The sequence below is a fragment of the Rhinolophus sinicus genome, linkage group LG06 (assembly GCF_036562045.2).
Source record: "Rhinolophus sinicus isolate RSC01 linkage group LG06, ASM3656204v1, whole genome shotgun sequence".
Lineage (NCBI taxonomy): Eukaryota > Metazoa > Chordata > Mammalia > Chiroptera > Rhinolophidae > Rhinolophus > Rhinolophus sinicus.
In genome coordinates this window covers 65854655-65868529 of record NC_133756.1, presented here as the reverse complement: position 1 = coordinate 65868529, position 13875 = coordinate 65854655, and the positions used below count along the sequence as shown (strand labels likewise).

The 13875-nt window shown below is 43.3% G+C and overlaps 1 protein-coding gene across 18 annotated transcripts in view; it reads left to right on the top strand.

Moving 5' to 3' along the window:
* Positions 1–13875, top strand: part of PHACTR1 (phosphatase and actin regulator 1) — a 503766-nt gene that overhangs the window by 394185 nt on the left and 95706 nt on the right. For 12 of the 18 annotated variants that reach the window (XM_019742988.2, XM_019742983.2, XM_074335214.1 and 9 more), the window contains one exon: positions 3660–3740. The exons of the other annotated variants lie outside the window; for them this stretch is intronic. In XM_019742988.2, the coding sequence (XP_019598547.1) occupies positions 3660–3740 (81 nt within the window). The remainder of the gene's footprint in view (positions 1–3659; positions 3741–13875) is intronic. 18 annotated transcript variants of the gene reach the window in all.

Here is a 13875-nt window from a genome sequence, read left to right as displayed (position 1 = left end):
CCCAAATAAACTAATAATGATATTGCCTTCCAGTTTTTAGAGCCTTGTACATTAGATTATATTTAGAGCCTTATATCATTATAACAATCTTCACAACAGAGTGGTATCATGGGGGCGGGGGGAATAGGCATTAAAACCTCTTTCTGCTCTTCTACTTACTGCTATGTGACTCTGAGCAGGTAAATTTTGCTGGGCTTCAGGTACCTCATCTGTAAAACGCGGATGATAATACTTCACAGGATTGTGGTGAGCATTAAGTTAACGTACGTGACAGTCCACCCTTCTCCACATGATCTGTGTTTCCCTTGTGGACGCAGGGTTTTGTACTAGGAAATGGACAAAGCCAAAGAATAAATAAGCCGTCTCTTCCAAGAATGTCAGTTAAACTTGGAAATTGGTAGTAGTGGGTGGGGGATATTTTCTTGTTTAAATAAGGGCAGATATATTATGTGAGGTCCACTTTAGTTCTTAAGGAAAAAAGCTCAGTACATTAAAGAAATGGCGTGCTTGGGACAGGCAACTTCAGTCATGCCCTCAGAGCCCCTGGCATTACTCTTTTGCCATTGGGGGTATTTCCATGGAAAAGCTGAGAAGCACTGACACATGAAAGAATCTAGCATAGTCCATGCCACACAGCACAGTCTCATCTAACTTCCCATCCTTGTTTTATGAAGCATCTGACTACAGTTCCCTAACACATACTTGATGTCTCCTCTTAGGCACGGTTAACACTGAGTTTTCCATCATCCCTCCAAGCCTGATTCTCATCACGTGTCTCCTACCTTAGTAATTGATACCAGCATCCATTCAGCTATGCAAGTCAGGAACCAGAGGAGTCGTCCCCTCTTTCCCTCACATCCCACATCTGATCCTTCACTTTAAGTCGAAGCAATGTTGCCACCTTCATATGTCTTGAATGCATCCTTTGTCTCCATCTCTGTCACCAGCATCTTTTTTTTTTTTGGTCACCAGCATCTTAGTCTGAGCTTCCATCATCTTCTGCCTAGACTGCTGTACTGCACTTTGGCCCTTTATTCCCATTGCCCTTAGAATAACATGGTCCAGGAGGCCTGCATGGCCCAGCCCCCTCCCCTCTGGTCACATCTCAAACCATTCTCCACCCGATGCTGGTGGCTGCAGTCACACCAGCTTGCTTTCTCTTTGTCCACAATAACATGATTTCTCCCTCAGGAACCATTGCCCAGTTTGCTATGTGTGGAGAAGTTCCCTAAGCCCCTACCTGACTGCCCTTTGCTGAAATAATGTATATTCATCTTTCAAACTTGACGGGGATCTCTTCCTCAGAAAAACCTTTTCTAATGCCCCCATAGGGGAGGTTATGTATCACATGTTCTGGTAGAACCATGTCCCTTTCTTGTAAGAGGCACTATCTCAATTTGTAATCACACATTAGATAATAGCATTATTACATGACTGTCTGAATGGCACTGTAGTCTATAAACTCTATGAGGGGAGGGACTGTCCCTTCAGACACCATCATCTCCAGCCCCTAGCAGACTGCTTTTCTCCCTGGGCAGCAGGTCCCTCGTTGTTTAACGAATGTGGTGAGACAGCTGAGGTCCAATGGCTAAGTGGTTGGCCAGAGAGAGTCCGTGTCCTACTGGTACCTGCAGGCTCGGACCTCCAAGCCCAGGGTTTTGCCCACCTTGCTGCAGGTACTTCCTCTAGCACTGTGCATCAGGTCCAGCCACTTGAGTCTGTGATTTTGAAAAGCCCCTGGAACACCTCATTTTGTTTTAGCAAAATCTGTTCAATGTTTGTGATTCAGTACAGGATGGCAAAGCACCTCCTTATGTGTGCTTTTCAGGTGGCTTTATGTCACCCAAAATATCTGTTAACACACTCCTTACTTAAAACCCCCTGCTTCTCATTGCCTATCCAGTCTTTTCCCACTGTGCTGCTAAGCAAATCTTTTTTCTAAATCAAGCAGAACCTCCTAACCTAGCTAGTATGCAGTTCTCTTTCCCTTCTCTGATAGTTCCTCCTCGGCATAGAGAACATCTTTCTGCCCTCCTGCCACCGTGTCGTGTCATTTGATACAGGTCATAAAACTCCTTCACCCCTCCAAAACGAACAGGGCTGCAGTGGTCCCTATACCCACCGTTCACGCTTGTCTTTCCGTACAACCCTCCTGCCCTCACCTCTGGGGGTATATATTTATATGTATCTGTCTTATTATTAATATGTTCTCAGTAAGCTATATGCAAGTGCAACCTAACCTAACATTTGCTTTTCTGTCTTATACCACTTAATTCATTATAATTTAAGAAAAAGAGTTAGAACATAACATTTTTAAAATATTAAGTCCCAAAACATAGTGTCAGTGATTTTCAGCCCTTATATATGGCTGAGAATAACCCAGAGAGCTTTTTACTACATTATAGATATCCAGGTCCCCACCCTAGACGTATACATCAAAGTAGGTGGGGCTTTAGTGTGTTCCCAGATTGGCAAGTCACTTGACTAAGGTCACACAGCTAGTGGGTAACTGAGTTGAGTCACAATCCCTGTTTCCTTGCTTTCTAGTTCTTACTGTTCTTTGAACTATAAATTATGCTGGGATGTGTGTGTGTGTGTGTGTATGTGTATGTGATTAATCTATATCTGAATTTCTCTGCATAAAATAGTTTCCTTATTTTATAACTGGTTTTCCACTCCCCTGAATGACTGTCTATCGAAAGGAGGTAGAGATTCTCAAACTGACAAAAGCAACCAAAATACCGTCTCTCCTCCTCCACCCAGTGTTTACACAGAAACTGCAATGTCAGCTGCTGGAATAACTTGCTTGCTTCCACAAATTCTGCTCCTTTTCCCCGCCCTACCTTGAGCCACAGGCCTGCCCTGTGCTGCCCCTCACTGCTCCATTCCTGGGCCCTTTTTCCACTTGAATCACCTTCCATCATGCCCACAGATCCAGAAGGAAATGCTCCCTCTTCCCTTCCTGAGCCCCCACCTGCCGGAGCATTTGGCTCAACTGAGTGGTGGGTCCGGGTGGAGGTGCATTTGGTAACTGAGCCTTCCATTCCTCGCTTGACTTGCTCCAACTTGGAGTGAAGAGAGGAGAGCAGTGGTAGCTGTCCCCTGGAGGTTCCCTGTCACCCCTCTGTCCCTCCATCCAGGGAGCTCTTTAGGAGATATTTTCGTACCATTTTTTAATAGTTGGGGAGCAAAAAAGTCCTCAGTGAGACATGATCTGCATGAACTAGATCATTAAAACAGAAATCCTACCTGTGAGGAAATGTGGCACTCAGGAAAACGCACTATGACACAAGGTTAAACCGAGATCGGACATAGTGTTTTTGCCTTTGAATCCTGATTCCTTTCCTCAGTGACTTTGTGACTCTAACAAGTTGTTGAGCTTCTCTCTGCTACAGTTTCCTCAACCATAAATTGGGGTTAAACACAATGAAACAACAATGCCTATCTCTTAAGTAATTTGGATATTGTTGTGAGGACTAAATGAAATATCTAATTAAAATGCTTATCATAGCATCAAAAATGTTAACTGGTATCATTACCTGTACCGTGGAATTTACAGAAGATTCCCATACAATATATCTCAATATATTAAAATATGATTCATTAAAAAAATCTGTTACTTATTCACAACTGCTTCTCTGTTTGTGTTTTGCTTATAGCCCTGGAAAGGAAAATATCAATGAGGCAAAGCAGAGAGGAGCTAATAAAACGAGGGGTCTTGAAGGAAATTTATGATAAAGGTAAGGGAACTGGTCCACTCTCCATGGGCCAGAAAGCTGTGCATGGAATCTGTGTGTATATTTCCTCAGATTTGAATACAGGTTTTCTGCATCATTTCTTCAGGATTTGTACCTTTAAAACTGCAGACAATTCTGGAGAGAAAAGAGAATGTGGCAGACAGCGCTAAAGCTCTCAATATTATATTAGGGGAGGGGAAAAAGGCGTCCTTGTTCTCAGCATTGAAATCAAACCACAGGATGCTTAGAAAAATGATGCGGCCCCAGGAACGATGTAGGTGCCGGTGGTGAGCCTGTTGGTGTTCGCACACACACAGCTGGGGTGAATTTAATTGCTTAGTCTCTTTCAGGCAGTGGGGTTCCCAAGACAAATGTTAAAAATCTACAAGCATCTAGAATTTCCCAAACAGATTTCTTTTGGCAGTTCATCTCCCCACAATAGAAGAAATCAAAGCAGATAAAAGTATAAAATATGACTGTCCACATAAGATATTTCAAATGCTAATAGTTACGGTGATTCAAATGCTCTGTGACTGTGTCCACAAGTGTTTGCCAATGAATATCGTGTGTCTCTGGCTTATTGAATTACTGTCTTCAAACCAAATGCATGCAGTGGTTTACACAGTATATTAAATATTCTTCACTCCTTTTTTGCATTGCGTTTGTTCTCCTCTCTCCCAGGGCCACACTTCACTTAAGGCTTTACGTGAAGTGACAGGCTGTTGATTCCAATCTTGTTACAGTCATCAGCAGGAATTGTCTGTTGCAGGCCTGCTTGTTGTTTGGGGCTGATGTCATTTGGTGGGCCAGATTATTAAATCACGTATCCTTCTTTAAAGATCCCTGATAATCAGGGTGATCTTGTGATTCTGACAATAGTCAGTTTACCATGGTTCTGTACGTCTTCTGCGTGCCCGGCTTTTGTTCTAACACAAAAAGGCAGTTGTGTTTCTACCTGCAGTGCATCCCTCTGGTTCCACTGTTTTCAGTGAGTTGGTCCTTCTTCCTCTGGTACCTTTCACCCATCCATTCCTGTTATGGGGCTTCCTGGAGGCACTTTTCAAGTTTTTTTTCTTCGCACAAATTGCCCTGAAATGGGACACGGAGGACGTGGCACTGCTCTTGCCCTGCCCTAAGTGGCAAGGGATGCCAGAAGTAGGGTGTGAAGTTGTGCTTTCTGTAATCATCAGAGCCTCCTAGATCCAAGGAGTTCCTGTGGGGACCAGCTTATCCTTCTACTTCTGAGCAAGACCACACCAAGCACAACTTCTCTGGTTCATTAAGCTCTCCAGGGAAAAAGAATCCATAATTTTGTCACTTTTCTCCAGTGTCTTGCTTTCTGTATGACCCCTCCAACCCTTCCTTATATGGACCTTAAATCGTCGTGCTTCCTCCCAAGCGCCTATCTTCATATTCACTCCCCAGCAGAGATTGGCGGTGTCTGACTACAGGTATAATATTATATAATAAGTGTTTAGATATATTTCCTGTCACAGCTAAAGTCTGTTCAGATCCCGTCCCCTCCCTCCTTTCTTCCTGCAACCTTTCTACCTCTCACCGTAAAACACCAGGAATATTCTAAAGTAGAAAATACATTTTACTATAGCATTTACTATTGCCGTTACCCTAATACCTGGGTTAAGGTAAGCATTGCCTAAGTAACTTAGTCAAAGAAGTCATAGACTATTAGAACAGAAGCCTCATTTTGCAGAGAAACGGGGGGCCTGGAGGCTGGGTCCTCCCAATGCCATGGCAGCTTTAGCAGTGCCCTGACAGCAGGGCTGTGGCCTGTTTGCAGTTGTTTCATAGTGCACACTCAAGAAGTGGCTGTGGAGGAAAGCACCAGTCTAGCCTCACCTGTCACCACAACTTCCTGTTTTATTTTTGTCTTTGCACTTATGTCTGTCTGCTTTTGGATTGGTTGCTGGCTGCCTTCCCTTACTAACATGTAAAGTCCAGGAGAACATGGACCTCATGGGCGTACTGCCAGATCCCCAAGCTTCAAATAATGCTTCAGCTGAAAAGGTTCACAAAAGTATTTATTGTTTGGGTGATGGAGAGAGGAGAAGAAGAAAGGGACTAAAATTAGAAGTTCATTGCACATAGTACTTGTAAAAATTTATATTTGCTATGGGTTTTTCTGATAAAATGTCCATTTTGTACCACTGCGGATGTTAATCGTGTTGCTTTATATTACATTACATGAGCAGTTAGGAACATGGGCCTTGGAATCAGATTGCTTGGATTGAATTACAGTTTCACTACCGACTAGCTGTGCAACTTTAGTCCAGTTGCATAACTTCTCTGTGCTCCTAGTTTTTTATTTGAAAGTGTGGATATTTTGTAATGAGGATTACCTGAGATAACCCATGTGTCTTAGTCTGCTAGGGCTGCCATAAGAAAATATTACTGACTGGGTAGCTTAAAGAACAGAAATTTATTTCCTCACAGTTCTGGAAGCCGGAAGTCCAAGATCAAATTGCTAGTAGGATTGGTTTTTGGCGAGGCCTCTCTCCTTGGCTTGCAGAGAGCTGCCATTCCACTGTGTGCTCACCTGGTCTTTGTGCACACACACTCCTGGTGTCTCTTCCTCTTCCTATGAGGACACCAGTCCTACTGCATTAGGTCCCACCTTTAGGACCTCATTTACCCTTAATTACCTCCTTAGGGGCCCGTTCTCCACCTATTGTCACATTGGGAATTTGGGTTTCGGCATATGAATTTGGTCAGGGTGTGACACAATTCAGTCCATAACAATATGTAAAGTTAGAATAGTGGCTATCATCCCATAAATTATCAAGAAATTGTTAACATAACCATTATCAGTGGTAGTGTCACCATCATCTCATCCTTTATATTTTTTGAAACCCTTTACATGCCTTACGCTAGTCAGCAGGCCCAGGAATTAAGAAGGGACCTCATGGTCCCCTTTTATCTGAGGTGCAAAGATCTATAACCCCCTCAGAACGGTCTTACCAATGAGAGTGGCCAAGGAGAACCCAGCCCGCTGAGGCCTGATTCAATTTCCTCCTCATATCTCTGCTCTGTCTCCCCTTAGCCTCCAAATGGGTCACTTCCCTGTCATTCATTCTTCTCTTTCTACAGCATCATTCACTTTGCTGTATCTGGAATTCTGGTGGGTAAAACAAATAAAATTTTATTGCCACAACCTGAGTGAACAGCAAGTGGCAAAGAGATTTTAATCATTTTTCAAGTTGTTCCTTTCAAAGATACATTGCATCGATTTGGAGCTATCATTCCATAGTGGCTGGATGGTAATCCCTCATTTTGTACCGCCTCCTGTGTTAGCACACATGACTCTGGTCACTTGGCAGCGAGATCGTTTCCACCAGAGATGCGTGGTCCCTGACAGCTGCACATTGATTTGTAATTACTGTGTCAGCCCATCCACCCCAGTGCAGCCTGGGAGGGCCGGCCTGTGTTTACATGGCAGTTATACTGTTTGGGGTATGATGTTGCTAATGTGGTGGAAAACAGTTTATCTCTGGTCGATAAGCTTTTCTCTTCCAACTTCTTTATGTTATCGATTTTGCTTAATAATACCCCCATTCATTCATAGAAAGTATAAAAATAAACTGTATCAATTTGAGATTTGTAACTTTTGGGGCAGCAGGGTGAACTCAGAATTAAGGAGGTTTTATTATTCTGATAGAGCTCCTCAAAACTCTTGACATTTTTCTTAGTGGGTTAAAATCCCAAACTGGTCAATAAATTCAAATCAGGCAAAATGAGAGCTTGGGTTGAAGAAGGAAAATTATCGCGAATGTCTGTAAGAACTAGCACAGGAATCCCTCATTTAATGGAATATGTTAGAAGAGCATGAGCTACTCAGCAGCTCGTATTGTTTTTATTGGTTTCCAGGTAAAATCACATAAGTTTAGAGTCCAAAAGGAGCTCTAGATAAAAGTTTAAAAATCAGAGAAAATTATTTTATCTCTGGAGATACCGAGGCCATGTAAGAACACAAACTACATAAGAAGAAAATTTTTAATTGTGTTAATCGTGATGTAGTAGGGACATACAATTATAAATTCTTTTTCTCCCATTTTCTAAATTTTCCACAACACAGATATAGCAGTTTAGTGAAGAACACAATGTAAACATTGAGATGAACCATCATTACTCTAAATAGTAAAAATGTTAAACCAACTACTGGTGGGAGATAATCTATAATGTGATAGACAGGCTATTTTTATTTTGGTAGACAGTTATTACTCCAATCTTGTGACCTGTTTGTTTGTGAACTAAAACTCAAGGGTTCTCCTAGACTCCTGGGACATTCATTCGTTCATTTAATAAACCGATAGCAAGCACACCCTCTGTGGCAGGTGGTCTTCTAGGTATCAGTGATAACTAAAATCCTCACCTTCTCAGAGTTTACATTCTACTACAGGAAATAGGAAGTAATCAAATAAGCATATGACATATGGTCAAGGAGTGATAAGCACTATGTAGGAAAACAAAGCAGAGGAAGGAGATAAAGTCAGGAGGGCAATGATTTTAGATAAACACAATCCCGGAGAACCTCTGGAGGAGGTGATACTTGCACAGAGACCTAAGTGAGGGATCAGTGGCTGAAACGGGCATCAGTCCTACTACTACTTCAAAACAACTTGTAACCTAATTCATGAGTTCTTAAGTTCTTTAAATTGACTCGGTATGTTCCTTTTAAATTAAAACCGCTGTAGTGCAGTTGTCTCTCTTTTAGTTCTCTGTAAGTCAGAGCCCATCACCCCCTGCTCAGAGCTTGCAGTGGCTCCGTGTTTCACTCAGAGAAATTGCATGTTCCTATTACAACCTACAAAGCCTCCCGTGATTTGACCTCCAACCCCTAAGGTGCTTCAAAGCCCTGGCTGTACCTCCTGGTAACTTTGTCTCTGTGGCACCTTGCGAGCCTTTGAGGTTGGCATTAGCCACTCCCTCTTCCCAGACCCCCTCCGCCAGTTCTCCATCCACATGGTTCCTGTGAAACTTACCCTGGGACCACCAGATTTTTAATTGCCACCTCCTTCCCTAAGTCCTTAGTTTTTTTTTTGGTTGTTGTTCATTTGTTTCCTATCTATTATCACCTTCAAACACACTCCATAAATTACTTATTTATTATGTTAATCTTTTCTCTCCTCTGTCCCTCCCTACTGAAATGTAAGCTCCACTAGGTGGGGCAAGGTCTTAGTCTGCTTTGTTCACTGAATGATCCGAGAGCCTACAACAATACCTGGGACATAGTTGATGCTCAGTAAATGTCTTTGAAAGAACAAGTGCAAGCCTGAGGCTGTCTCTGCATGCTCGCCTGACTTGGTTTATTGGCAAAATCCAGAACACTAGGAACTCTGATCCCCCTTGTTTATTCAGTTTTATGGTCCATGAAACTTTATTGCCAGCTCTTTAAATAGGCGATATTATATTATGTATTTTATGTATATGTATGCTAAATACTCTACTTTCAAGTAGTGGCTTTTAAGTGTTATGGAAAAAGATATCCTGAAAACAGTGAACTGTTTGGCCATTAGTAAAATAGTGGTGTTATTTCTTGGATTTAGCAAGGATTTTAAGAGGTCAGCCGGCCTAGCTACTGTGACGTTTACCCACATAGAGATGAAGCAGGTGAAGCCCAGTGAGGACTTGCCAAGGGGTTTGTAGACCGTGAATGCGGACTCTGAAAAACCCTGCTCAGGCTATGTCCTCCACTCGGAATTTATAGGAACACAGGAAAACTTCGTAATGTGTGGCCTACTGGCAGTCAGAAGATCTTAATAAACTGCTATTAGTGGTCATTACAGGTCATCTCTACATATTAACATAATGCTGTATGTAAAAAATTATAGAAATGTACACTTGAAACCTATATAATTTTACTAACGAAAGTCACCGCAATACATTTAGTAAAGATTTTTAAAAATAAAGAATATTAGGGATCACGAAGGCAATTGCATCACTGGGTTTTTCTGGGCAACCTCAATTCTATCACAGTGTCATTCGCTTCATTATAGTGAGGGTATGTTTAAAGCATATACATATATATGTATCACTTATCAGGAAGGCAAGAGAGGGACAGGAGACCATCTCTCTACCATGGACTCATGTGACATCGCCCCTACGTATTACACATGTCCACACCCTAAATGGGAGCATGAAGCCAGAATGTGCTGCAGCCACAGTGATGTAGCTGAGACCACTGCATCTCACCCCAGTTACACCAGACCTGGGGGAAAAGACACCCCCGCTGCAGGGGGGCACAGAGAATAGAACTGATTGTGTGCCAGTGAGCAACTGCACTTTTCACTGTGTACTGGGAATTAGAGATACCATTTCACAGCAAATAATAAAGTGCAATGAGGGGTGCTTTTCTTCCTTAATTGAGTTAGACCAACATTTTAGAAAGTGTGATTTTTAATTATAAACACAAACAGAACCTTGCTGAAATGGACAGCTCTCTTATGCAGAGGCTGCATTTTCCCCCCTCTCTGGTATTCAAGAGAAACGCGCCTGATATTTAAATTAAAAAGTCATCATCTTTTAAAAATTAAAATAAAAATTTTCCTCTGTATGAGAAGAGACAAATGTAGTGGGCACGAGCCTTTTGAAATCGCGTTGTCTATCTGGTGTCCCAGGTGTGCAGACTTTTCAGTCTTAGAAATTTATGGGAAATGCTTTTCCCAACCTGTACCGGGCACTGTTATTTTGTCACATTTGTAGCTGTTTCTGATGTCTCACCTAGAAGTGGCATCTTATGAAAGCTGTGATTTTGAGTAACTGTGTGAAAATGAAAAGAGTATTCACTTTCAGCATAGGTGACATAGAATCATTTGCGTAGCACCTCAGCAGCTGACACAGTGGCTTGTCCCTACTGCAGTAGCTGGAAGGTGGCTTAAACAATAAAGAGAGTAAAGAGAAATTGTGATCAAAATTCTCATAAGCAACACCGTTCTTTCAGAAAATCACTCCCCCAAGCCAAAAAAATGAATGAAATTATTATAGCAATGCACAAGCCCTCCCCAGTAATGTATTCACCGCTGGTATATTTGTTGAATGCCTGTAATGTTGCCGGCACCATTCTGGGCACCAGAAATACCAGACAGGACAATCCAGGCTCCCCTGGCCAACGGAACTTACAGCGCTGGAATGGGTTTAGGTGCTCAACAGGATGCTGGGGATGGCACAGGGTGTTCAGGGGCACGGTGAAGAGTCACGCTCCCAGGCCTGGAGACTTAGGGAAGGTGTGCATCCTGGAAGGGGTGGTATCACACTGAAGTGTGACAAGGATTCCATCGAGGAGATAGGATGGGTAGGTGGAATGTTACAAGTAGAGGGACTGGTACCGTGGAGGCACTGAGCTGGGGATAAGTGAAAGAGACAGAGAGTGAGAATGTCCAGCATGTCAGGTGAAGGGGACTCGGGCTGCATGGTGCAGGCAGGAAATTGCTATCAGGTGTGTATGTTTTATCCTTAGAGCAGTGAGGAGCTTTGGAAAGGTTTTCTACGTGATCAGATTTGCAGCCTCATCATTCTGCCTACGGAGAGAAGGACTTGGAGGGAGACCGAGACATGAGTCAGGGAGATGAGTTAGCAGACTGTTGCTGGGATTCAGATGGCATGATGGTAGGTGGCAGGAAGGAGGGCGGAAGGGATGTATGAGCTGGGGAGGACACACTGGAGAATTATAGAAGATGGCATCGAGAGGGCCCTGGGACTGCTTCTATTTGGGGAGTGAAGGAAAGGGTTTAGGCATGGCTGATGCTCAGGATTCGGCTTGGGTGACTGGAAAGACAGATACAGGGGACATTCGCTGATTGAGCTGGGAACCCAAGAGAAGTGAGCTTAGGGCACCAACCATAGCAATGGTTTGGCCACATTGAATCTGAGATATCCAGACATCTAAGCAGGCTACTAAATGTACAGCTTGGAAGCTCAAGAGGGAGATACAGGTTTGGAATTGTTAGAAGATAAATGGTCATGCACTCATGAATTAGTGACATTTCTCAGAGATGTAGAATGAGAAAACGAGATAGAAACCCCCATGGAACCCCAGCACTGAATGATCTAGGAATAAAAAATAAAATAAAAAATGGTGTGGGAGTAAAAAGAACCCTCAAAGACTGAAAAGTAGCCCCCCAAAAATAGGAAATAAACCGGAAATGTGTAGCACTGTGGATGCCAAGAGAAGAGGCTGTGGTTCATGGGGGGGTGGGGGAGGGAATGCAGATACGACAAGTAAGATAAGGACTGAGAAGTATTCTTTTGATTATTTTTGTGCCTTTTCATTGTAGCCTCTTTAGTTACCTGTGAAGCCAGTATGCAATCAGCAGCATGTAAGTTAAGATGCTTCTGCTTTCAGGTAACGAAAAAAAACCTAATTCAAGGAGGCTGAAGCAGTAAGTCAATTTAGACCAATGGTCTTTGTGTATTTTGTCCTCTAAAGTATTCCACATGTTTCGAGCAATACCTGGCATTTGTCAGTGTTCATTTACTATTTATTGCATGAATGCATGAGTGAATGAATGAATGAACCTCACATAATAAAGTTCAGCTCCAGGGTTAGTTAACTCACAACCATGGGTAAGAAATGCAGTCCTCAGTCTGCGACCCTTCATAGGAACAGGGTGGCTGCCATAATCCCAGCATTACATACAGACACAACATCCAGAGGAAAGAGAGAGGGCTATCACTTCTTGGCATCACTTTCTAAGAGGCAAAAAACACTTGTCCGAAAGCCTCTCCAGAATTACTCTCATTTCTCATTGACTAGAATTTTTGGAGATAACCACCAGAGATTTTATGCCCTATTTTGACAGTTGTTTCCATAAAACTAAGTGTTGCAGAGACAGTCAACTCTGGAGAGCTGCTGACTACTACGACGTGTCCTTGGAAGACCCACCCCAATACCACCCTTTCTAACTGCCTATCCTGGACCCCACCTGTGATATCAAAGCGGGCAGGGCACCCTGGGCCTGGGGAATGTCGCCGCCCTGCCCACATGCCCCCAGCCTTCTGACACTTGATCACTCCACAGCCACTGACCCGCACTGACGTGTGTGGTGAGAAAACAAGCCAAACTTCAGCAGGCTAGTAGCTAATAGAAGAAAAGCTTGTCAGACTTAGAAAAACTTTCCTGACTTCATACTTTTGCCTAGGATTTGTGTAGAGTCAGACAAGTCAGAGGGGCCTTAACCCCCGTATAAATATCTGTAAGATGAAAGCACTCTCCTAGAAGCCCCAATCCCAGGATTCTGGTCCCGACTTTCTCATTATCTGTCTGTACAAGGTACAGCGCAGCTTTCCATCTCTCTGGACCTGCTTTCATATTGAATGTAACTCCCGGACCCTAGACTGCTTCCGCCAGCAAGGCTGTGCTTTTCTCTAATCCTCTTACTACTCCCAGCCCCCTGCTTGATCAAAAGCATCTAGAACCAACCAGGTGGTCCTCCTAGAACCCATGGGAAGACTCCTGGAATGGCAGACCCTTCAACTTCATTCTGCCCTTGCTTGTCCTCTCATAGGGTTGTTAGAGATCAAAGGACATAATCCAGTTTGGGCTTTTAGGCCATTGCCCAGAATAAATGCTCGTGAAATGTTAGCCATGGTCTCCACCAGACATCTGGTCTGTACTGCTTTTCTGCTCTTCTTACATGCCTGCCTTCCTTTCCTGGTTCCCCTTCACCTGAGCCTAGACTCTCCCTGATTCGGTCCAGGAGAGCTGAGACCCAATTATGAGGCTACGGGACTTCTCCGAAGGCCCTGTCTGCCTGCGTAGTTCTGTCTTGCTGCTCCCGGGTGGGGCACGTCACCTCTCCCCAAGCTCCAGGCTTCCCACCACTGCAGTTTCTCTAAAGGGATTATCATCCACTACACGGACCATTCATTACAATGTAGACAAGTTTAACAACATTTTAACCACTCAATTCCAGAAATGCATTCACGCTTGCATAATATACATGAGTCCCATTATTGTGATTTCCAAGTCCACTTTCAGCAGTGCTATCCAGTGGAACTTGCAGCAGTGCTGGCCCGGGCAGCAGCCACCAGCCACAAACAGTTGTTGAGCACTTCAAATGTGGCTAGCCTTACTGAGGAGCTGCATTTTAAAGTTTATTTAATTTTGCTAACTTAAATAACAGCC